The 27,169-nt window shown below is 41.6% G+C and overlaps 1 protein-coding gene across 3 annotated transcripts in view; it reads right to left on the bottom strand.

The window, feature by feature from the left end:
* Positions 1-26,410, bottom strand: part of TINF2 (TERF1 interacting nuclear factor 2) — a 767,662-nt gene extending 741,252 nt beyond the window's left edge. For 2 of the 3 annotated variants that reach the window (XM_044058402.1, XM_044058403.1), the window contains exon 1: positions 26,103-26,409. In XM_044058402.1, coding sequence (XP_043914337.1) covers positions 26,103-26,148 — 46 coding nt within the window. In that variant the 5' untranslated portion in view covers positions 26,149-26,409. Of the gene's footprint in view, positions 1-26,102 lie in introns of all 3 variants that reach the window. The other variant, XM_044058404.1, reaches the window with a different exon arrangement.
* Between the last annotated feature and the right edge of the window lie 759 nt (positions 26,411-27,169).

Here is a 27,169-nt window from a genome sequence, read left to right as displayed (position 1 = left end):
GGCATGGTGCGAAGCCCAGATCGAAAAACATTTCCATTTGCTGGAGTACACCTTTCTGGTGGAAGACTTATAAGCTGCCACCAGGATCCTTTTGACAGGCGAAGATAAGCTGGGAGTCCTTAATATCAAGGGAACTGGAGCAGCCAAGCAGTGAGCTTTTGCAGCTGTTACTGTGCTTCTGCCTGTACTGTCACATCAGTAGGGCTCTTAAGAAAAGTGAGATTATAGTTTGACATTTTTGCTAGTTAAGAGTGGGCTGGGCAAGGCAGCTCTGACATCACAATGTGAGAGGTCCACTGGCTCTTCTATACAGCATGCAAATCAGGTGGGAATTACATCACTTTGGGGGAGGAAACGTCCCAGTAGCTAGAGCAAGAGCTCATATTAAGACACCGTTAGTTTGGAGAATACAAAGGATAACACTGAAAATGATTAAAACATAAAAATATTAAAGTAACAATGAGAAAAGTGGAGCAGTAGAACTCCTAGGTCAAGTAGTAGCAAACCCAGCACATGCCTATCCACACCCCACTCTCAGAACAGTAAAGGTATGCCTACCAGGTTTCAAACAAAGCAACATAAAACACACAGTACTGACATCACCATGGTAACCAATTTCTAACAGTAACTTATTTTAGAAACGTTCATGAATGCTGGTGGGTCAGCCTGGGACACCAAATCAGGTTTTGCTAGGGTTATTTGGAACTACCTGGCTGCAGTCTTTAGTACTAAAAAATGTACATAAAATGGGGTAAGCTCACATAAAGGCGAATAGTGAACAGTGAACTTTTGAGTTAGATGAATTGTATACAATTTTCCTTTATAATGGAGCAGTTGAGCAAGTCACCTTTACTGCATTCATGTTGGCATCAGTATGGGGGGGGGTAGCATCAACATCATGACACTTAAGTAATGCTACTGATCTGCAAGGCAAATGTCACACCACTGACACCCCCAACAAACTTAATGACACCACATTAACACCCCACAAACTACAAAAATTACTAAGACGTACTAAAGTAATATGGAGATAAAGAGGCAATTCCAACATGCAGCAGTACCATTACAGGTGGGCGAGTCAGACATACCAGTACCATTACAGGTAGGCGAGTCAAACATGGCTCGAGATAAGCTCAAGGATGAGTACAGACTTGGTTGGGGCTCGTTATCAAGGATGTTTAAGAGCTAGGACGAGGCAAGACACCCCTCCACCACATGTATCTCGACACCAGATGTGCAAATTGCATGCGATTTCTTTTAGCCTAGTCTAATTTCATTAGAGGATAATCACTGTGGTTGGCTGAGACTGGAGTGGGGGGGGGGGGGGCAGTAGCCAGTGATATATCAAGAAGTGAGGGTAAATTTAAAACACAGAGGTGGTGATCTACTCTTTTTCAATCAGTGTATGGATGAATCTTTCTAAATAATTATATATTTTCAAAAACGTATGTGGTTTGCTTCCCCTTCTGATGTTTCCTGAAGATAATCACTGCGTTTAATATCCTGACTGATCAAGATATAGCACAACCGGAATGGTTTTTCATTTTATGACCGACTGAGGTACGTGCGCTGGAACAGTGATGCAGCTGCGATCATTTTCATTTTATTATGCTTTAGTTTGCAATATTTCTTTACTTACAATGAAAAGTATGCGTTATGGAGGGCTATAGCTGTCTTTGAAAGAATTTGCTTGGGAGGCCTAGTCAATCACGAAGATTAGCTTTTTTTAAAGATATATTGGCAAGGTTTTCCATTTATTTCATTTTGTGGTGTCACTCCGGTAGTTTTTTTTTTTTTTTTTTTAAATTTTCAACATCCTTTACTCAGGAATTAAATTTGTCGGTTAAGCTGGGGAGGGGATTGTATGGAAATCTCAGGTTCTGTTGTGGAGTGTATTCTTTTTGGAGCTATTAAATAATCCATTGCATATATGCTGTAATATATGTTTATTATTAGGGTATTATGGCACTGAACTTCACATACAATTAGTTATTCCAACAGGAAGTTGTGCTTCCATTTGTTTATCATAGTCCTGCATACAGTGCTATTATTAAAGAAACCTGTTCCATATTCAGTGGACCAATACAAAAGCAATACAATAGCAGATTAAGCTTATTACAGCAGCAGGCTTGTAAAAAAGTGCATGGTCAAGATTGAGATCTATGAACACTAACAGATTAAAAGTAATAGTTACTTTGTCTGGGGTTAAGAATATCAGTGAAAGATAAAGGGGTACGTGCGTATTATAGCAACCACATCATGAAAACAGCTTTATGAGAAAACTTGCTTATCGCAACCAGCAGACAAATGTCTTATTAGAAGGGTTTCATTGTGCACTGTTTCAAGGTTGGTTACCACACTTCAAATTAGTAAAGTCAACAAACTCTGTTGTATTTTTAAAGTTTGGAAATGTTTGCTGTGGAAAGTTAAACAGGAACGCTCCCTGCCTTTTTGGCATAATTAATGAATATATTGCTGGAGTACTCTTATGTAAATATAATAGTTTTTATCTTTTAACTTGTTACCACAAGAAATCTGAACAATGATTACAGTGATTGGGTGTTGTGGTGGTGGTGGTGGTGGTGGGGGGCAGGCAAAAATCTAAAAATATCCACCATTCTTTACTGACTTCAATCCTCGGGGATTTGCAGAAAAAAAAAACACTGTTTAGAGGAACGGACCAAAATATAAAGTATACATACCGACAGTTGCAAGGTGGAGCTCTTTACAAGTAACACAATGTGTATATCACATTTTACAGTTTGTTATTGAAACAAATCAAACCTAAAAAATATCTGTATTGCTTTATTGGACCACTACACGACAGGAGTCCCATGGCTCACCTTCGTTGATCAACAATTCTAGAGAAAGACAGGGGGTGAGGGGGGGTGGCAAACTCCCCAAACCACAGGCATGTTGTATATTTTCATTTGTTTTAAAATGAAAAGGTTTCCTATAGGGTTGTATGCATTAATCTGAAACTAAAAACGCTTTGAAGTTCTCAAAGCGGTTTTCATGATGTGGTTGCGATAACATGCAAGTACCAATAAAGGAAAATACAGCATGGCAGCCATTATTGTTTTTACTGGGGGAAAGGAGGAGCAGGCAGAGTGAAAATAAAAGGTAGTGAAATAAATTAGTGTGCGCCGAGGATGGGGATGTCCTTGTGTGTATGAAAGCTTTTTTTTAATCTGTGGTCACTCTCATCCATACCCAACTGTCCCAGATTTAAAATCATATTTTTGGTTTACTCAAAAAATTTGTATTTTTATGATAACTCTGACTACAGATACAGATGGCAGAGGTTTCTGTTTAGTCTTCATATCCTTCACAAAACGCATCCTAATGTACACCGTGTTATTCTGGCTCTGGCCGATTTTAAGAATATAAGAGCAATGTTTAAACTCTCTGATTTTACTCATTTGTTCCTCCATTATTTTTTGGCTTTGTCACCGAATGTTGAGCCAACATCTTGAGATAACAGTTAACCTCCATCACAAACTGACATTAATGGTATAGCCAACACTGATATCTTTTGAATGGGAAGCAAGCTGCGTGTGCAAACCAATGGCATTTGTACTAATACTTTTTGAATGTTCACAGATGTATGGCACTTCATAGAGACTTACACAGCTCACTTTCTCAGAACAGAAAGATTAAAATACAGGACTACTGTGGTCATTACTGTATTTAACAGTCTTCACAATGAGGACACAAAACTGCAGAAAGCTTTTTTATTTTGGACAGGGGGCAGATGGGTGAATGAACTGGTCATCAAGCTGGTTTTCCAGGGGTAGAGAGAGTGTGCGTTTACATTATCTATATTTATTTACCTTCCTCAACACACACACATGCACGTATGTGTGCGCTCCCATCAATATATTTAGTGTGTGTATGGACACTTGCATACATGGGTGGTATGTACAATTCTCTCTAGTGAGATATGATCACAAGTCAGTCACCCTAGAAATAACCGTAGTGTCCAACCCTCCAACTGGAACTAGAAAACTTCTACAAAGCTACGTATAATCTCTTACGAGACAATATTACTAGTTTCATAGCCCCTACCACTACTGAAGGCAAGGATACCCATGCGGAGACCTACACTGCCGTTTTCTACAAACACCTCCACAGCTTCATCAAATCAGCTGTACCAGATAGGAAAAAATTAAGTTCTTTACACAAGAACAAGCCAGCTTACTGGACATCCTCCACAGATACTATACAACAGAAGAAAAAAAAAACTAATGTTCAAATGCAGCAGAAGATGGTCTGCCAAGACTCACTTATTAGTCTAATTAAGACACCTAGTGAGAAAATCCAAAGCCAACTAATTGTTCTGAACTGGTAGTAAATGACAAAACATACACCAATGCCGGTGATACTGCAAACCTCTCCTCCCAGTCACTGGCCATCACACCACAAGACATCGCTTTCACATGCCCTCCCCCAGAGATCTCCAAGGAACAGGTCCTAAATGCCCTCTTCAAGGCTAAAAACACGGCATCAATGGGACCAGACAACATCCCTGGCTGCGTCCTAAAAGCTAGTGACACCTCTTAGTATACTCAACCAGTCTAAGCACATGGTATGTTCCGCAGATTGGAATACTGCCACTGTCACCCCCCTCCACAAAGGGCCATCCTCTACAGACACCGGTAATTAGAGACCAATAAGCCTGACCAGCCTCATCTGCAAGGCCATGGAAAGAATCATTACAAACCTAATCAACAAGGACATAGGCAATCTCCAAATGTAGGACCCATTCCAGTTTGGTTGCCAAAGGGAGATTGTGGCTACTGAACTTGGTGGACTTATGACAGTCACCAAAGCCTTGGAAGGCAAAACTGTGAATACTTTCTACTTGGACCTGGCTAAAGCCTTTGACACCATCCCCCACTCAAGCATCATAGATAAACTCTCAACAGAAATTTACCCAAACAGCAGAGACCTCCAAGACCAGGCAGGACCCTAGCCCAATACAATACAAACAAACAAAAAAAATTACCAACTTCAACAATTGGCTAAGTTTCTGGTGTCATTTTAAGGGGATCCAGTACAGGTCTGCTTGGAACGACATGACTGACAACCTCAATGCAATGCTTTGCCAGAGACAGCCTGCATCCGTCACCCCTGGGTTTCTGGATACTGGCTACACTCTTGCCACCCCTATAGTGCCCTTTTTAGGCAGCGTTCCAAGACCAAATTACCACCGTAACAAACTATAAATAAATGCAATCTGAGGGTCATGCTGCTCAATGCTAGAAGTCTAAATCTTAAGATGCACTCGCTCAAAGCACTCCTCAAAATGGAGAACATTGACATTTGTGCTGTAACGGAGACCTGGTTTAAAGCAGCAGAAAGTACCCCTGCGCTACCAGGCTATAACTCATTCCACACTTCTCTGCCCAGAAACATGGACCATAGCTCCAAAGGCAGCGGTGTCTCCATATTCATAAAGGATATGCACACCTTCTGACTAGTAGCCCAGCACAATGCATCAGAGATACTTCAGGTACAACTAACATCAGGTAATATGGCAATCCAGGTCATAGCCTGCTCTAGGTCCCCAACCATGTTCCTAGACTCACTCCACCTTCCCAAGCACCCTGGAATCTATCAAGGTCCAACCCAACACTCATACTAGGAGACTTCAACTACCCCTCCATCAACTGGGAGAACTACTCAAGCACTAATACACTGGCCCAACGCTTCCTGGAATTCATCAATTCCAATGTCCTGGACCAGCTCATTCTGACCCCCACTAGAGGGAGCAGCATCCTTGACCTGGTTACTACCAACATTGACAACTGTTGCTCAACACCACTCTCCCCGGTCCGATCAGACCATTAACTAAAATCACCATGGAAATCCACATCTCGCCCACACCCCCCCGCAAAGGTAACCACACTGAAAAACTTCTCCAGAGTTGACTTTGGCCCCCTAACTTCACGGCACCCATGCCAATGGAAAATAGCTGCATGACAGCCACATCATACACCAATGCACTGTACAAACATGTACATAAACGCATGGAACTAGCCACACTCAAACAGAACCAAGACACACTCCTCCAAAAAAAGGAAGCCAATCTGGTGGTCCCCTGCCATTAATAAACTCTAGAAAAGAAAGAAACTGATGCAGAAAAAGGCAAAGTCCCAAGACTGGAAAAACTCTATTGGCCTCAACAAAAAAGTTGAGATCCCTCATCAAATCCTCTAAAGCCAGAATTACAGCAGACTCAAACAATCACAAAGCCCTCTATAGTAATATCAAGAAACTCCATGGCAATACCCAGATTTGCTCCGAGTTACTGCACAATGGTACCTTCTATACCGAGCCAACATATATTGCCAACATACTGGCCGAGTCAGTGCCAACTTTACACCCCCCCAAGGACTAATCACAATACTGGAAGAATGCCAGGCATCCAGCATTACTGTAGCACAGGCTAAAGCTGCATTGTCCAATGCCAAGAATACAGCTTCCATGGAACCAGATAATATCCCTAGCTGTGTTCTACATGAACTCCAAAGTGAACTAGCACCACACCTGCGTGCCCTGTTCAGTCACAGCCTTATCTCAGGCTTTGTTCCTACCGAATGGTGCACTGCTACAGTCATCCCTCACCATAAAGGGGGAGCAACTACAGACCCTGGGAATTATTGCCCCGTTAGCCTGACGAGTCTGATATGTAAAGCTATGGAGCACATAATCATGGACCCGATTAACAAAGATATACTAAATCTCCAAACCCCACGCAATTTGGCTTTGTGAAAGGGAGATCATGCCTGCTCAACCTAGTTGACTTGTCAGTCACCAGGGCTGTGGATGAAGGTAAGGCAGTGCACACAGCCTACCTCAATCTGGCCAGGGCCTTTGATACCATTCCTCACCTCGGGAATTATTGATAAACTCCCCAAACTAGGCATCAACCCCTATATCACTATGTGGGTTGCAAACTGGCTCACAGATGGAACACAGTGTGAAAGCAGTAGACTCAAGTCAGACTGACGACCAGTCACGAGTTGAGTCCCACAGGGATCGGTCATGGGTCCTCTCCTGTTCACATGCATCTACATCTCAGATGTCCAGGCCAACACAAAGGAGTCTGGCTGACCAAGCTCACTGACAACTGCAAGCTGGGAGCCACTATTAACCCCCCCCCCCCCAAGTGATGCAGACATCCTACAGAAAGGCTTCAGAGACCATTGACTGGTGTCAAAACCATGGCCTTAAGCTTAATGCCAAACAATGTGTAGTCATCCCCTTTATTAAAACTCAGTTCCCACCAATTACCACATCGATGGGAGCCCACTGAACACTAAAGGCATTATAAGAGATCTGGGGACGCAGGTTGCCAGCAACCTCTCCTTCAACCACCACATTGCCACTGTGGTCAAAAAGTCGTGTGTGTCATTACAAAGGGTTTTGCATCCAGGAAGAAAGATCATAGTCTCCCTCTACTCTTCCCCTCATTAGACCAGTCATCGAGTATAATGCCCCATTTGGCATGCATCTCACTAGACACCTACAACAGCTGGAGAGGCCCACAAAAGTATCTCATGAAGAGGATCCTAGGCATTAAACATGTCCTACACGGACAGACTCAAAGGACTCCAGCTATTCTCCGTCTCATATCACCTACTTAATGGAGATCTTTGTGTGACTTACAAAGCCATGTCTGACCCAGCTCAGGTCAGAAATGCTACATCTAAAAAGAAATCCCAATCCCTCCACACCACACAATCCAGAGACCTCAACCTCATTACCACAAACAGAACATGCTGGAGGGGGCAGGCTCCTCACCCAGAGACTGCCTATGCTCTGGAATAGACCTCCCATACAGGTCAAGCAAAGCACCTCACTGTCCCTCTAAGAGAAATCTTCATGAGTGGATGGGTAATAGAAAGTTCACCATGGGGAACCAACGTTGGGTGGCACTATGCCAGGGCACTTCTCTAGGCTAGGCTTATAAAAGCTCCAGGGCCATTAGCCTAGTACACACTTATGAACTTATCCAGCTGAACGCAAACCAGTATATAGTCAGGTGGGTTGCTAATGCTCCCACTAGTACTCTCACTAATATAGCATGCACAGTTAAAATGTGACACTTTCAATTCACCACCAGACCAGTAACCAGTGGAGTACCACTGAAATCAGTGCTAGAGCCCTTATTGTTTGGAATGCACTTTTCAGAAGTACATGCTAGCAAGCTGGGTGCAGAGTCCCCTCCAATGACAGTGCAACCCTTCAGCAAGGTCTTACTCAAACCAACGACTAAAAAAAGTATAATTATGCCCTCTGGAACAGGAGACATCCTTGCTACGCATCACACTGACAATACACCCAATTGGTAGTAAGAGACCTGGGCACACAGGTTGACAGCAACCTATCCTTCGACTGGCTCATCTCATAAATAAGGGCATTACCTCCAGAGAGAAAGAGGTTATAACCCCCATGCACTCCTCCCTTATTAGACCAATTACAGAGTACAATGTGCCTATTGGCATGCTCATCAGCAGGCACCTGAAGTGACTGCAGAGGTACCTTACAAAATTCAAAGTGTCCAACACCTATCCTATGCAGACAGACCAAGATCTCTGTCGCTATACTCGTGTCCTACAGACTGCTCAGGGGAAACCTCTGCCTATCCTATAAGGCACCCATAGACCCTGCCCTGATGGAACTGCTGCACATTAGCAAGTCAAATGGCATTCGCTGCACCTGCTCTAGGGATCTCAACAGGAGAAGAGATATCAACAAGACTCGCTGGAGAGACAGGTTCCTCTCCCAGAGGCTCCCCTTACTCTGGAATAAGCTTCTTATCCTCTTCAGGTGTAATCTGGAGGTTCAGGCACCTAGCCAGTGTGAGATTTCCCTGTGGTACATTTGGTTGCGGACACATGGCTGAAATGACATTCAGCTACAGAGAAATATGGCTTTTTGCGAATTCCCTGGGGTCAAAGAGAAGCACACACTACCTTGCCCACAGCATTAATAACCAAGTGCATGGAGGCAGAAGAACTAATAAGTACTGTGCTTACTGTACAGCACATGCTTATGTAACTACAACAGGTAGAGGTGTGCTACAGCATGGAGAATATCCTGCATGTTACTGTAGTCATATTTATGCTCCAGTGTGCATTTTAGGTAATGTTCCCCATGTACTGTGAAGAGGGGTAGTGGTCCATGCACACCAATTATAAAGGCACTGCCCATTATGAACTGCATTTTTACTAGCACAGACACGTCCTGCTGCTGATGCCTGCTGTCTCATGTTGCCTTGTTGGCCATGGACATTTCCCCCCTGTGCATTTGGTTATGATAGTTGTGGGCATGGCACCACATTTTTTTTTTTGTTTGCCTACAGGGAATTCACAACAGTCCTATTTCTCTGCAGCTGAATGCAATTTCAGCCATATGTCCCCAACCAAAAGTACCACAGGGAAATGTCATACTGGCTAAGTGCCCAAACCCGTAATCTGGATGACTGGATTGGAAAATTGCAAATTCACCCCTGGGGTTCTACCTGCATCCCTTCTGGACAGGGGCAGCATGTGCAGAGTCATGGCTATTAGTAACACCATTACAGTAGGGAAAAACTGGCTCATTAGCCTAGTAACCTCCTATAACCCTATGTGCTTAAGTGCTGCTCTTTTGCCCTCTGCTTTATGAATGGCGGCTTGGCTTTTAATGGGCTCCAAGAGCCCAACCGCGGCCTTGGCTTTTTTTTTTGAGAATCCAAGGCTTGCCCACATCTAAGTACTAATGTATTACTATTGTACTAACCTTATTTATTGTTTTTGCTAGTAATGCAGAAAGTTCCAAAATAGACAGATACACATCAATGCCAGCAGTCAATAATAAAAGTACTATTACAGAGTTCCTGTAAGAATCTGTGTAGTAACACATTGCATGTTACTATGGTTCATTATCACCATAACAGCAACAGGACAAAGAGGAGTGATAAAAATTATTATTCAAAACTATATCAGTGCATTTTGTTGAAATGACAGCTGTAATATTATCATTCACAAAAGTCCAACTATTCTGTCTCATATTGCCTACTTAGAGACGATCTCTGCTCGACTTACAAAGTCATGTCTGACCCAGCTCTGTTACAAATGCTACATCTAAAGAAATCCCAATCCTTCCACATCACATGCTCCAGAGACCTCAACCTCATTACCACAATCAACAGAACATGCTGGAGGGACAGGTTCATAACCCAGAGACTGACTTATGCTATGGAACACTTCCCATATGTGTCAAGCAGAGCAGCTCACTGGCCCTCTTCAAGAGGAACCTTGATGAGTGGATAGGAAATAGAAAATTCACCCTAGGGATCACTCCAGTGGCTCTACTCGACAGAGACACTAGGAACTATGGTAGGGTGCACAGCAAATGGGCCACACCCCCTTCCTTGCAAGCACATGTCCTTAAAGTCATTAAAATATAATAGTTTCGTTTAGAGAAATGGTGTGAACTCTGCCCGATTGAAATGCGATTTACTGCAGGCATTTTAGTTTTATGTCCCTAATAAAACATTTCCTTTTTTGTATTGAATGAAGTTTTGTGTCCCTAACATTACATTAATTAATGTATCCCACTGGAAAAAAAAACTGTGGAACCAAGAAACCAGCCGTTCGAACCGTAATAAAGACTTTTTTTATTTTAAAACAATGTAAAAGGTTAAGCACTTTCATCTAAGATACTAGACTTCATCAGAACACATAAAACACAATACTGGCAATTTAAATAGGATATCCCAACCAATGGCACTCACACTTTTGCATTCAGACAACCCCATTTTACATAATTTCCTCCTATTAAAAAAGGTAAATGTTCAAGCCTTCACACAAATCACATCTTGGCTTCTATCATTGGTTTAATGGAAATATTCTCGTTTATACCTGGTGCAGTAGTGGCATTTAATAAAAATCTGCCATCTCACTTCCTTCTCATTTAATAAAGCCTTTAGGATCCCCCCTCTAATGTGGGAGTAACACTTCCAGTATACCAAACTTAAACATGTTACAATCAAAATTGTCTCTAGTATGCCTATACAAGGCATTATTAACATACTCTTTTTGATGGCATATAAATGATCATATATCCCGTCCTTCAGACGTCGTCCAGTTTTGCCCACATAGAATCCAGGACAATTTGTGCACAAAGCAAGGTAGATAACATTCCTAGTTTGACAATTGCCTTTGGCAAAAGTTATTATAATTTGACTCCTATTACCTACACGCTTTGTGGATTCTTCTAATATGGAAGAGCATTGATTACATCTGCCACATTTGCTAGTGCCAGACTTCTGAGGTCTGATATGCATGTGACCTTTATATAACCTATTTGTCATATTACATCCTACTTTATAAACAAATTTAGGATGTTCCCCCACCACTTCAAATAATTTTGGATCACATTTTAGAATACTCAAGTTACCACCAATAATATCGTTTACGTCTACCATGTTTTTCCCATAGGGTAGGACACACGCTTTGTCATACTCAGTTTTCATCTCTCTCCCCTTATTCATACCAATGCTGGCCTCAACTCCCAAAAGTGGCTTAGATTTTTTCCCCCATTCACTACTTGCATATATTACAACATCATCAACCACTGAAGTGGGGTAACCACATTCCTTAAATAAATGTTCCTATATACAATAATTCCCCCAGCATTTCATTATATTCTGAAGTCATCCGGGTTGCTCTTATGCATTGCCCTTTTACTATATTTTTCTTTTGAATGTTACGATGACAGCTGTTACATTCCAAATAGGAATTACAAGAAGTACTGGTTATGAAAGTGTCCAAATAGGAAATACCTTTATTATTAACATGATAGGTACATTTGAGAAAGGAGCTAGATGTATGTAGATATCCTACAAAATCTTCCACCATGCTTTCACTACCATCCCATAAAATAAACACAGTCTAAAAATCTAATATAACATTTGATATATTTCATCCAATTACTTTTTAATATTACTTGCTCTTCCCAATCCAAAAGAACTAGTTTGGCGTACATTGGGGCACTTGCTGCTCCCATCGCCACCCCTTTCTTTTGCCTGCAATATTCCCCCTCAAAATATATAAAGTTGTAGTCAAGTACAATGCTCATGAATTCACTAATGAGTAAAGTTCTATCCCAATCCAAGTTGACAAATTTCCTGATACTGTTAATAAACCCATCCATCCCTTCATCCCTTGGGATGCATGTAAATAAATTGACCACATCTATGGTAACAAAAATTAAATTCTCCTTCCATAGGTCAGCTGTTAACCTACTTAGAAAGTCCCATGAATCTTTAACTATGTGCTTTTGTCTTGGCATAAATAGGTTTTAGCCAAATTTCTACTACCTTCCCAAAGGGGAAGGTCTTAGATTTGCTTCCAAGAAATAATAGGCCTATATGGTGGATTTGATATATTCTTATGGATCTTGGGAATACCCATAATAGTGGCCAATAATGGATGATCTACCTTCAAGAAATTATATAAATCCATCTCAATTCTATTGTCTAATAAATATTCTAATAGTGAATCTATGAGTTGACAGGTGATATGCATCTCATTGATGGATGATATCTCAAATATTAGAGTCCTGTAGGATGGTGTGAATAGCATTTAAGTAGTCATTGTCAACCAACACTACCCCACCCCCTTTATCTGGTTGTAAAATTCCAATATTGTTATTTGCACTCAATTCATTTAATAAATCATTTTCCTTTTTACTACGATTATATTTCATTTTCTGTTTACTATAATTTAGTTCGACAACCACTCTCAAAACTTGCCAATAAAGGGTTAAGAGGGGGAGTAAATGAGCTTCTTTTTTCAACTGTAGTTCACATTTCTTCTTGCCTCCTTCTTTAAAATATACACCTAAATTCAATTTACGTAAAAATAATTTAAATTCAATAATAATATCCACCCCATTGAATTTTTTTTTTTATTAGGTACAAATTTAATCCCCTTACTAAATGCTAAGACAAATCACATAGTTAAGGATTCATGGGACTTTCTAAGTATTAACAGCTGACATATGGAAGGAGAATTTAATTTTTACCACCATAGATGGTCAATTTATTTACATGCATCCCAAGGGATGAAGGGATGGAGAACTACAACTTTATATATTTTGAGGGGGAATATTACAGGCAAAACAAAGGGGTGGTGATGGGAGCAGCAAGTGCCCCAATGCACGCCAAACTAGTTCTTTTGGATTGGGAAGAGCAAGTAATATTAAAAAGTAATTGGATGGAATATATCAAATGTTATATTAGATAATGTGTTTATTTTATGGGATAGTAGTGAAAGCATGGTGGAAGATTTTGTAGGATATCTACATCTAGCTCCTTTCTCAAATTTACCCATCATGTTAGGTATTTCCTATTTGGACACATATTTCTCATACCAGTACTGGCTTTAAATCTAGAATCTTGTAATTCCTATTTGGAATACAACAACTGTCATCCTAACATTTAAAAGAAAAATATAGTAAAAGGGCAATGCATAAGAGCAGCCCGGATGACTTCAGAATATAATTAAATGCTGGGGGAATTATTGTATATAGGAACATTATTTAAGGAACGTGGTTACCCCAGTTCAGTGGTTGATGATGTTGTAACATATGCAAGTAGTGAATGCGGGAAAAAATATAAGCCACTCTTGGGAGTTGAGGCCAGCATTGGTATGGATAAGGGGAGAGAGAGACAAAAACTAATGAGTATGGCAAAGCATGTGTCCTACCCTATGGGAAAAACACGGCAGACGTAAAGAATATTATTAGTAACAACTGGAGTATTCTAAAATGTGATCCAAAATTATTTGAAGTGGTGGGGTACATCCCTATTTGTTTTTATTTGAAAATAGCAATAATATGAATATATATATATATATAAAGGTGCACATGCATATCAGACATCTGGCACTAGAAAATGTGGCAAATGTGAATGTAATTCCATATTAGAAGAAAGCACAAAGCGTGTAGGTAGTGGAGTAGGTACTATAATAACTTTTGCCAAAGGCAATTGTCAAACTAGGAATGTTATATACCTTGCTTTGTGCACAAATGGTCTTGGATTCTATGGGGGCAAAACTGGACGACGTCTGAAGGACAGGATATATGATCATTTATATGCCATCAAAAAAAGAGAATGTTACTAATGCCTTATATAGGCATACTTGAGACAATTTTGGATTGTAACATGTTTAAGTTTGGTATACTGGAAGTGTTACTCCCACATCAGAGGGGGGAACCTAAAGGCTTTATTAAATGAGAAGGACGTGAGATGGCAGATTTTATTAAATGCCACTACTGCACCAGGTATAAACGAGAATATTTCCATTAAACCAATAATAGAAGCCAAGATGCGATTTCTGTGAAGGCTTGAACATTTACCTTTTTAATAGGAGGAAATGATGTAATAGGGGGATGTCTGAATGCAAAAGTGTGAATGCCATTGGTTGGAATATCATATTTAAATTGCCAGTATTGTGTTTTATGTGTTCTGATGAAGTCTAGTATCTTAGATGAAAGCGCTTAACCTTTTACATTGTGTTAAAATAAAAAAAAAAAAAGTTGTTTAATTATTATTACGGGTCGAGCGGCTGGTTATTGGTTCCACAGTAGCTTTTTCAGTGTGATATATTAATTGTTGCTACTATGTGGTTCTAGTTTTAACATTGTCATTTGGGGTTCATTCGGCACAGATGCCGAATATTAATTAACTTCCAGTCTGCACACTGTTGAATAATCATACTGCTGCTGCCTCCACAGGGCTGGAGGCATGTTTGGGGCAGATTTTGCTACTGTGCATCCTGCGAGGTACACTTGGAAATGTAAAGGCTCCAGAGCCATTAGCCTAGTACACACTTATGAACGAGAGGTACTAGTTTGAAAAATAAAGCTTTGGGGTCACAACAGAACTTGTGATCTACTTTAATAAGGACACAAGTCGAAATAATTTATACAAGAAAAAACAGAATCATTGGAATGACACAACCTGTCATAAAATGAATGGCACAGAGACAAAACATTTGAGAGCAGTATACTGCCAAGCATCAAAAGGACAAGATCATAATCAGACAACTAACAAACACACAGTTAAACAACAAAGAAGACATTTACAACTGTATGTGAGCTGGATGGTATAAACTGAAAACTGACAAGTTTGAATTTACTGAATACTTTATGAATCTCCAATGAAAATTCAGAGAAGACTCGGATGATGGGAAATATCAAAGATAAAAAGAGAATGAGACACGAACTAAGAGAAAGCATTACTGAAGTATGAAGTAATGAAGAGTTTGCAAGACTTTAAAGGAGCAGTTATGACTGACAGGCTTCATGTGCTAATGTCCTTGTTGTCTCACCGAGTCGGACTTTACTACATAAAACAACAAACACAAAGGAGGAATTACCGATTACAGCTCCATCTCATGTCTTATTTACTGGTAAAAATGTTCAAAAAGCTACCCTTCTCAAAACAGCATGATGAGGGCAATAGAATGTGGCAAGCTTTTATCAATGTAGATACTTTGGACGGAGGTTCACTACAACATGCATCAGCAATTTGATGCAGTTAATTCATCTTTTCTAGTGCCTTTGACAAGATCAAACAATATAGATATTCAAAGAATATACTCCTCAAACTACATAATTCAAAGAAACTACTCCAGTTGAATGCCATCCAGATGAAATACAAGACACTATGTACTAATTTATATGACCTACAAAAACAGAATCCAATGAAGCAAGTGATTCAGCATGCCTCAGTTCTACACCCATGAATGGTCACTAACATGACACCAAAAACAACCTAACACACAACACTTACAAACATGCTTCACAAATGGAATGGCTAAAAATAAATAAATATATATATATATATATATATATATATATATATATATATATATATATATATATATATATATATATATATATATATATATATTAAAAATACATACATAATCACCGATTACTATTTTGTAAACTCCACAAAATGACAATGAAAAATCATCTTCTACCAAGTATAACTAAAATAAAAAAAATGTATCTATCTTTGAAATAATGGGCAAGGATACCAAAAAAATGCAATATCAAATGACTACAATCTGTGGTGTGAATCAGTGTTCCAGACTGAGCCTATTACTGTTCATGCTATTAAAAAGATTGTATCAGCAAACAGCTCACAGGAAACAGACCAACAAAGTTGCTTTACAGACTTATTATACAACGACCCCCCCCATTAATATTCCAAAACGTGCACGCTGACCAAAGACATACTACTGGAAAAAGGTCTGGTCACCCGGACTTTTTCCATTAGTATAAAAGTCTCTCTCTATTTTTTGGGACAGCAACAGAGAACGGAAGAGCTCTGTTGCTGTTACCTCGCAATGTTAAATGAGTTTAACATAGCGAAGCAGCTTTAAAAAAGCAACGGAGAAAGGAAATCTCAGTTGCTTATGTTTTTAAAAGCAACGGGGATCTTCCTTTCTCAGTTGCTTCCACACACACAGTTCTGATGTACTGCGTAACCATGCGCAGTACAACAGAACTGCCACAGAATACTGGACAGCTGCAGAAGGGCAGCAAGGAGGCAGCATACTTTTTCTTAAATAATGGCATTGTAAGTATTTTTTCTTAAATGTCATTGTATATAATAGCAATAACCCAAGCCTGGGTGTGGGAAATGCTGGATTTACCCACGGTTGTCTTTGTTTGGCCACTCGGGCTTCTCCCTCGTGACCAAACCACACCAACCGTGGGTAAATCCAGCATTACCCACACCCAGGCGTGGGTTATTGCTTAATTTATGTATTTATTAGCATTTATTTACCAAGCCGCTGTGGTGCAGCGGCAGCATTGTTGCCACACAGCAAGAGGTTCTCCTGTTAGATTCGCAGCTGGAGTGCCATCTGTGTGAAATCTGCATGTCCTCCCCGCGGCAGAGTGGCGTTCGAAAGACACGCATGAATGGGCGTGCCTTCTTTGAAGATTGGGTGTCAGGCTGGCAACTCAGCACCATAAAAATCTACTGCCAATCATTAGCGGACCAGAGTTCCACTGTGGCGACACCTAACCAGGAAAAGCCACAAAGACAAAACAACATTAGCATTTATTTACCATGACTGTGACTGGGCACTAGAAATAACCCTTTTCAGTAAAGGTCCAGAGAGAAAAGCTCCTCAAGGCAGAAATCAAATTTTAACAAAAGGAATATGCAGACTGTACAAATAGTCGGGATACCAGAGTTACAGTTTTGCTTAGGCAGTACTGGAATAAATAAACAATTAACAGTTCTCTAGGACTGTAACATAAAAATGCAGTTCAGCAACTTATTGAGAAGTGCATAAATCTACAGAGAATTATCGGTAGTGGAGACAACCGAGTATTAAAGCTGAAGATTAGGGTATACGAAGAAAGTACAGGTAAAGGAGAACAGCACAGGAGTAAAAAGAAATTAGAAATATGGAAATAATAGTGAAGCTAGTGTTGGGGAATTGTGGCAAAGTAAAATAGTTCAGTCAGGTGTGAGGCACGGACATAAAAAGGAGATAAGATACTGTTTAAGTTGTGTTTTAAAGTCATTACTGCTACTTCATAGGTTGGTACTAGGCTATCAACCCTAGGGCCTATACAAGCCTAGCCATAACAATTCCCTGGCTGTTTCTTCCCACATTATTTACTTTCCTGGACCCCTGTCTAGCAGGGCGACTGACGTGATCCCCAGGGTGAATTTCCTTTCTCCCATCCAATCGTCAAGGTTCCTCTTGAAGAGGTCCAAAGAGGCACTCTGCTTGACATGTATGGGCAATCTATTCCAGAGTCTGGAGAGTCTCTGGGTTAGGAACCTATCCCTCCAACATGTTTTGTTTATTGTGATGACAAGATTTAGATCCCTGGAGTGTGTAGCTCTGAGGGATTGGGATTTCTTTAAGTGTAGCATGTCCAACAGCTCTGGGTTTGACATGGCCTTGTATGTTAAGCAGAGATCGCCTCTGAGTAGACTATATGCGACAGAGTATAGCTGGAGTTTAAGGCGGTCAGCGTAGGGCATCTGCTTTAGGCCTGTGATTCTTTTAGTGAGGTATTTCTGAGGCCTTTCCAGTTGTTGCAGATGTCTTGAGAGGTACATACCAAATGGGGCATTGTATTCTATAATGGGTCTAATGAGGGATGAGTACAGTGGGACAATGACCTCCTTTTTTCTGGATGAAAAGCCCCTCGTGATGAGGTGTGCCACATAGAAGGATTTCCTGACTGTTGTGGCGATGTGGTTATCGAAGGTGAGACCACTGTCCACCTGTGTCCCTAAGTCTCTTATCACACTTTCTGTGTTTAGTGTACTGCCACCTATATGGTAATTCATGGGTACATGTTTTTTCCCAAAGGGGATAACAATACATTTCTTGGCATTGAGCTGGAGCCCATGGCTCTGGCACCAAGCATCTGTTTCTGTAAGGCCCTTTTGTAGAGTATCCACATCATTTGGGGATTCAATAATGGCTCCCAGTTTACAGTCATCTGCAAACTTTGTTAGCCAGAATCCCTTAGTGTTGACCTGTACTTCAGAGAAGTAGATGCCAAACAAGAGCGGCCCCAGGACTGAACCCGGAGGTACTCCACTTGTCACTTGTCTGGAGCTGGATTTGGAGTAGGCTACTTTTACAGTGTGGGTTCTATCAGTAAGCCATTTAGCAACCCATTGGGTGACATAGGGATTAATGCCCAACTTAGTATGTTTATCTATGATTCCAGAGTGGGGGATGGTGTCAAAGGCCTTGGGCAAGGTCTAGATAGGCTGTGTGGACCACCTTACCCTTGTCCATGGCTCTAGAGACTGATTCAAAGAAGTCAATCAGGTTCAGGAGACAAGATCGGCCCTTCACAAACCCAAACTGGGTGGGGTCCAGTGTTTGAAGGTTGCCAATGTCTTTGTTTATAAGTTCCATGATAACACGCTCCATGGCCTTGCAGATAAGGCTTGTCAGACTGATGGGACGGTAGTTTCCGGGATCCAAGGTGGATCCCCCCTTGTGGATTGGGATAACTGTAGCTCTGCGCCACTCAGTGGGCACGAAACCTGAGGTGAGGCTATGATTAAACATGACACTTAGGTGAGGTGCCAGATCATACTGTAGTTTATTTATTTTTATTTATTTATTTTACATTTGTTGACCGGGCTAGTCTAGCTGGATATATGTCTATTTTCAGTAGAGGCCCGGGGAGAAAACCTCCATGTGCAAAACAATATGAATAATACAATAGACAACATATTCTAGACCAAAAATAGAATCAAAACAATATATAATAAAAAACATTTAAGTATGGTCATAAAAAAAGTCTACAGAATAATAGAAAAAAAATACATTTAAAATATGATCATGAAAAAGTCTACAGAAGAATATATGCACTGTATACGATGGTAAAGCAGTTAAAGATGATGATAAAGAAGTAATTATGAAGAACTCAATCACAGAATTCATAGTAAGCAGCTTTAGAAGGGAAGGGTAGCTGATGCAGGTGGTTGTAGGGAGAAGAAACAGCAGTTAGTCAGGGATAATACAAGAACATAACCAGTGTTTCTTGAGATGAAGCTTGAGCTTCTTTTTGAAAAGTTTGTGAGAGCAGAGAGTAGTAAGTTCAGTGGGTAGAATATTCCATAGCTTAAGAGGGAGTCACCTGCTACATTGTTAGCTCTGCTGGTGTTAAAGAGTAGTTTATTAGCAGAGCGTAAGTTTTTAGGATTATGGTAGAGGGTGAGTAGGCTTGAGAGTATAGGAGTATTAGAAGGTTGATACATTCTTTTATGGGCAATAGTAAGCTGTGAAAAATGAAGATGCTGCAAAACTTCTAACCAGTCAAGTTGTGTAAGATTTAGACAGTGGTGAGTTGGGAAAGGAGAGGCAGCAGCAAATCTGGCAATATTATTATAGGATACAGTCAGCTTGTGCATGTTGGTTTTAGAAAGGTTTGTATAGATGGGCGAGGCATAGAGTAGAAATGATTTCTGGCTATAGCAGTCCTGGCTGTTGGAGTAAGAAAGGGTTTGATTCTATAGAGGGATCCAAGTTTCTTGTTGACTGTTTTTATTGTACTATTAATGTGTGTCAAAGTTGAGGTTATTGTCAATAGTTATTCCTAGGAACTTGGTAGTTCATAGGTTCATACTAGGCTATCTGCCCTAGGGCATTTATAAGCCTAGCCAGAGTGTGTTTGGCTTTTGCCACCCATTTTAAATTAATTTTGCTATGCCTTTTTTTGAGGTTAGTATACTGTGCCTCTGTCTAACAGTGACAGAAGTGATAGCCGGGGTAAACCTAAGATCTCCCATCCACTCATCAAGATTCCTCTTGAAGAGAGGAAATGTGGGACTCTGCCTAACCTGGACTGGGATTTTATTCCAGAGTGAAGGGAGCCTCTGGGTTATGAATCTGTCCCTCCAGCATGTCCTATTTATTTCAGTGCTGAGGTTCAAGTCTCGAGTGCGTAGCTCGATGGGACTTGGATTTTCTGAGGTGCAGCATGTCCATTAATTCCGGGTTGGACATGGCTTTATACGTCAGGCACAGATCGCCTCTGAGCAGGCGGTATGCCACTGAGTAGAGCTGGAGTTTCTTTAACCGGGCAGCATATGGCATCTGTTTGAGCCCTTTGATCCTCTTGGTGAGGTACTTTTGGGGTCTTTCCAGTTGCTGCAGGTGTCTGGTAAGGTACATCCCAAAAGGGGCATTGTACTCAATTATGGGCCTGATGAGGGATGAGTAAATAGGTACGATGACCTCCCCTGATCTAGATGTGAATCCCTTCATAAGGTGGGCTATATAAAATGTTTTTCTAACCACTTTGGCCACGTGGTTGTCAAATGAGATTGCTATCAACTTGGGTCCCCAGGTCCCTAATGACTTCTTCTGTACTTAATGGATTACCACCTATGTGGTAATTTGTGGGCACTTTGTTTTTGCCAAAGGGGATGACTATACACTTTTTGGCGTTTAGCTTGAGGCCATGGCTCTGGCACCAGTTGTCTGTTTCTATGAGGCCCTTTTGGAGGATGCTTGTGTCGGCTGGAGAGTTGATTATGACGCCCAGTTTGCAGTCATATGCGAACTTGGTCAGCCACAGTCCTTCCGTGTTGGCCTGTACCGCAGAGAAATATATACCGAACAAGAGATCCCAGGACTGAGCCTTGTGGGGCGCCACTTGTAACTGGTTTGGAGTCTGACATGGCTCCAGCAATTCTAACCATGTGGGTTCTGTCCTTGAGCCAGTTTGCAACCCATCTAGTGACATAGGGGTTTATATTTAAGCTGGTGAGCTTATCTATAATGCCCGAGTGGGGTATTGTATCGAAGGCTTTTGCGAGGTCCAGGTAGGCCGTGGGGACCACCTTCCCCTCGTCAATGGTCTTGGTGACTGTTTCAAAAGAAATAGACCAAGTTTAAGAGGCAGGATCTGCCGATAAAGCCAAACTGGGTAGGATCCAGTGTCTGTAGGTCCCCAATATCTTTATTTATGAGGTCCATGATGATCCTTTCCATAGCTTTGCAGACCAAGCTAGTCAGGCTTATGGGGCGATAGTTTCCAGGATCCATTGAGGCACCACCTTTGTGGAGAGGGACCACTGTTGCTGTACGCCACTCTTTGGGTACATATCCTGTAGTAAGGCTAAGATTGAACAGTAGTTTTATGTTTGGGTTTAGCTCTTCTTGGAGTTAATGTAGGACGCAGCCCAGGACACCATCTGGTCCCACTGATGCCGTGTTGTTTGCTTTGGAGAGGGCGGCTCTTACCTGAGCATCTGAGATGTCAGGGGGGGCAGCACTCTGTTGGGATAGATATTTGCCCTTTTGGTGGGGAGAGGGGGAAGAGGTTTGCACTGAACCTGTCAGCTAGGATGTTGGCAATGTCTGTGGGCTCTGTATTTTTTTGTCATTTTGGACTAATTCTGAGCATATCTGGGAATTCCCACCCAGGTTCCTAACATAACTAAAGAAAGCCTTGTGATTATCCTTAGTGTCCTGTGCAATTTTTCTCTCGAAGCTGGCCTTAGACGATTTTGTGAGTGCCCGTAGTTTTTTGCCAATACTGATCAGAGATGCCTTCCCTTTTTGGGATTTTGCTCTCATGTAGTAGCTTCCTCCTTCTATTGTATAGTTTGTTTATGGCTGGGGTCCACCAGACAGGACGTCTGCCTTCGGAGGACTGGGTCTTGGTTTTATTTGGGATTGCATGATCCATGCATTCCTGAAGGTGTTCATAGAATGCGTTTATAAAGGATTCTGCGGTCTGGGCCGTATTTTCCACAGGCCCAGGGGCTTTGAAGGATTTTGCCTCGGTTTTGAGGCGTGTGAAATTTGCTTTAGAGACGTTTTTCACTGTGGTTTTCTGGGCAGGGGGTGGGGTCGGGATGTGAATATCCCGTGAGATTAGTTTATGGTCTGATCTTACCAGTGAGGGATACACTTCTGGTCTGGAGCATAGTGTCCCCATGTTGGTGATGATCAGGTCCAGTATGTTTTCCCCTCTTGTGGGAGTGGTAACAAGTTGTTCCATAGCATTTGAGTTTATAAATTCTAGGAACCTTTGGGCTAGGGTGTTGGAGCTAGAGTAATGCTCCCAGTCTATGTTTGGGTAGTTGAAGTCGCCCAATATAATGGTGTTTGGAGAGACCTTCATATTTTCCAGTATTCTCAGGAAGGCAAAGTGGGGTTCCTGTGTTTGGGAGGGTGGTCTGTAGCAGGCTATAAACTGGAAGGCAGTTTTACCCACAGTTAGTTGCACATGGATAGTCTCTGATGCTTCGTGCTGTGCCACCAACCTGGAGGTGTGGGTATCTGACGAATATTGATACTCCCCCTCCTTTTGTGGTTTGGTCCAAGTTTTGGGGCCGAAAAGCATGGTATGAGGTATAACCTGGTAGTGCTGGGGTGCTCTCGGGAGCCTTGAACCAGGTTTCTGCTACTGCACAGATATCTATGTTCTCCATGTTAAGGAGAGTTTCGAGTGCGTGCATCTTGAGGTTTAGACTTCTGGCGTTGAGTAGCATTACTCTTAGTTTCTTATCCCTTGTGATACCTATGGAGGTGGGTTTGTCTTTTGAGCCTTGCCTAAAAAAGGCACTATGGGGGTAGCAAGAGCCTTTGCCAATATCCAAAAGCCCAGGGGTGACAGGTGCAAGCCATCCCTAGCGAAGCATCGTGGCTTGTCGAGCATGTCATCCCAGGCTGACAGGCATTGGGTCCCCTTTGAATGACACCAACACTTAAGCCAATTGTTGAAATTGATCATCATATTGTGGCATCATTCTTGGTGAGGGTAAGATGCTACTCAAGGTCAGGGTCATATTGGCCTGGGCTACATGCTCAGAGAGCTCCTCTATGTCTCTTTTCATGTAGTTCAGGGAGGTACATCTCAGGTCATTCATACCAGCATGGACAATGACAGAGTCATATTTGTACTTGCCTTGGAGTGACCCGAGTGCTTGTGTTATGTGGCGGATCCTAGCGCCAGACAGGCAGCTCACCGTGACCTTCTCCTTGTTCAACCTGGTGAGCAGGACGTCAGTGTGCCTGACGATAGAGTCACCTATTACAAGTGTATCAGGTGTGTTTAGCCTCAAGGGCTGTGACTGTTCAGCACATTGGCTTTGTGAGCTATGTGTTGCACGTGTTTTGTTTTGGGGTAGCGGTTGCTTGGGTGTCTGCTTTGGAGGTCTCTGCTGCTTAGGCAGATTTTTATTTAGAGCCTCCGAGTATGTTTTTGTGTGTTTATGTGTTTGGTTTGTTATTGTGGTAGGTCTATGTGAGACTGGAATTGTAGTGAGTGTGGTTTCCTTCTCCTCCTGACTGGTTACGCCAGTACTGAGTTGAGAGAGCTTAGCCTCCAGTTTGGCTATATGGTTGCATCTCTCACATGTGTTGGAATTTGTTGGGAGGAGGAGAGGGTTGTCTGTGTACATGAGGCAGTTGTAACATTGCCTCAAGATTCCCAGATTCACCAGCTGGACCGGAGAGGAGATTGACAACTGACCTTTGGACATGCTAGAATAGTATTGGGAATTCCTTTACAATTGAAAAAAAGGGCCAATGGGGAACAAGGTACTCAAGGGGAGTTTGTGAGGGTGTAGTGCTTTTAATTTTTTAGAGCCGACTTATATAACTGCTTTAGTGAGCAAGTGCCAGGTAACTTAAATGCAATGTGCTACAGGTAACTTAAATGCAAAAACGACAAACAGTAACTTTCTTTCAAGTGAAAGAAGGAAATAAGTACAGTAAGCAATGCAGATATCACTAGGGATCCACAGAGGTGCTAAAAGGCCGCGTTTTAGGTGGAATTAGCGTTTCAGGGAAATAAACAACAAGCATACAAATAAAGCTAGATTCAGCAAGAGTGCCGACCGCAATCCTTCTTAACGTAAAATAACTGGCCTGAAGCCCAAGTGCTTAAACCAGAACTAATACACTTTTAGAATAACAGACACGGAGCTCTAAATCAGCAGTTCCCAACTTAGAAGGATGTAAGCTACCTGTCCTGTCACCACAGTGCAGGCCACAAACCTTCCTAATGTAAAACAACTGGTCTGAAGCCCAAGTGCTTAATCCAAAAGACTTAGAAATTATAGCTACACTTTAATCAAGTTACTACCAGCAGTAATAAATACAACTGAATACTTTAAAGAATGCCTGGATTAGTGCTCAAGTTATACAAACAAAGCTAGATTCAGCAGGCCTGGATCTAGTCTATGCTACAGCAAACGAGGTGTACCAATTTCAGTAAGAAGCAGTTCAAATACGCAGGCACTATAAACTTTAACCAGAAATTCCCAGCTCAGAAGGACAGAGTCGAGCCTCTCCTCCCACAAGAGTGCAGAACACGAACCCTCTTAATGTAAAATAACTGGCCTCAAGCCCAAGTGCTTAAACCAGAATTAATACACTTTTAGAATAACAGACACAGAGCCCTCAATCAGCAGTTCCCAACTTAGAAGGATGTAAGCTACCTGTTCTGCCACTACAGTGCAGACCACAAACCTTCCTAATGTAAAACTGGTCTGAAGCCCAGGTGCTTAAACTAAAAGGCTTACAATGAGTTACACCAAGCAGTAATAAATACAATTGAGTACTTTTAAGAGGACGCAAAAGCAAAATAAAGTAGGAAAAAACACAAATACAGTAAAAGCAGATAAGTTTTTTTTTTTTTGGAAAGAGAGAAAGGAGTAGCAGAAACTAAGCTGATTGGCCTTCTCAAATACTCTCCCTGTACTGGGTAGAATGAGGTAATGACACTACACTGGGAGGTGGGTCCCAGATGAAATTTACACTAGGGGCGGGCAACTGCAAAGCCACCAACTATAAAAACACTATACCGACATGGAAGGTGGGGAAACAAACAGCAGAAATGTAACAAACAGCTGAAAAGCAGCAGTGAGCCTTTAAATGAAAGTTGGGTCTGGAGGGATAACAGTGCCATTGTTAGATGTAAGTGTAAATTCTATGGGGGTGGACTTACGTGTTGGGGAGAAGAGTAGCAGTTTTGTTTCATGTAGTACACAGCCCAGGATGTCATCTGGTCCCATGGATACTGTATTCTTGGCTATAAGAGTGCGTTTTGTACCTGTGTGGCCGTTATTACTGGAATTTGGCAATCTTCCGGTATTTGAGAACTTAACTTATTTGAGGATTGCCCATTTGGGAGATGAACGTAAAGTATAAGGAGTCTCCATTCCGTGTAAACCACCACGGCAAATTACCGTTCTTAATCGCCGCCCTCCGACATGTCAATTACGTCGGCCACACCCATTCCTGCGCGAACTGATGGGTTAGTACACCTCAATATCACCACTGACAGTTTTACTTCTTATCTACAGTATAACTCTCGTTGTTGAAATACCGGTGTATAAGATTGTATCTAGACAAAAAAAAAAAAGCTAGGTCAATAGAGGCGGCCAGACGGCCTTAGCAAACATTTGGGTCAGCGCAGCTTTACACCACATATTCCAAACAAACATCAGTACAGCTATAAGGTGCGTGATCTATTCCCGCCGGTAGATGTTCCACAACTGTTCTTCTACTAACCTGTTGCCTGCATCGTTGACCGTGAGCCAGACTCCTCTACGTCCATATACAAGTAAATTTACTCCCAAAACGTTGATTATAGCCAATGCATCCCACTCCCGTGAATACCGACGAAAACAAGCTTTCCAACCCCGCTGTGCCGCTAACAGATAACGAGCAAGCAACGTATGACCTGCCCAACTACAGCTGTTACCGGGGAGATAACGTTACACTCTACCTTCAACTAGCCCATACCGAGCACACCGCCGGTCAAACAAACTTCTCGCGCTCCTATTTCATCCACCAACCAACTGCCAGACTCCGCCTAACTTAGTTCATCAGGCGTCATTCAAGCGCGGTAGAGGAAGTGCCGCCGTGTTGTGACGGTGACAAACCGGAAGCGAGTTGATGTAGTTAGGGTTACCACCTGTCCCTGTCTGGGCAGTTGTGTCTTTCGGAAAAAAAAAATAAAAATGGCAAGTGTCCTAAGATTGTAGGACAAAAACATTTCCCAAGCTTTCTTTATTAGTTTCATAAAACAGTTATCTTGGATCTGAAACGCGTAAATGTTATATGAACTAGCATAAGCAACTAAAATGCTAGAAGAATAATATTTTATTTTGGCAATAAAGTGAAGTTCTGTCCTTTGCACCGGCTGTGGGTATGATTTGTACTGCAATATTTCATGTTTCTATAAAAAATGTCCCACTTTGGGCATTTGAAAAGGTGGCAACCCTAGGTGTAGTTCAGGTTGTATTTATGAAACAGTCAACAGGTTTATGTAGTAAGAATATAATTGAAATAATTGTTCTAGCAATTGGAAATGACAGTAACAAGTTATCCTGGCGACTGTTTATATTTATCTGCGTAGTAGCAAGCCCCGTTTCTGTTTGAAGTGTGCGGGCAATGTAATTACAATTTGTTGTAATTAGAATGTTATATTTAAAAAATCGGTTTTGTATTAGAGCATTACCCCAACGCAATTTTCGCGCAGGAATGGGCGGGACCTACATGATTGACAGGGCTGAGTGACAAGCCATGCAGATTATACAGTATCACAGTGAATATTTGTAACAAGGCTTCATGCT

Source organism: Protopterus annectens, chromosome 16.part0 (genome assembly GCF_019279795.1).
Source record: "Protopterus annectens isolate FY-2018-M chromosome 16.part0, PAN1.0, whole genome shotgun sequence".
In the NCBI taxonomy this organism is placed as follows: domain Eukaryota; kingdom Metazoa; phylum Chordata; order Ceratodontiformes; family Protopteridae; genus Protopterus; species Protopterus annectens.
Note: the sequence above shows the minus strand (reverse complement) of the source record. Positions and strands in the feature narration are given on the sequence as shown.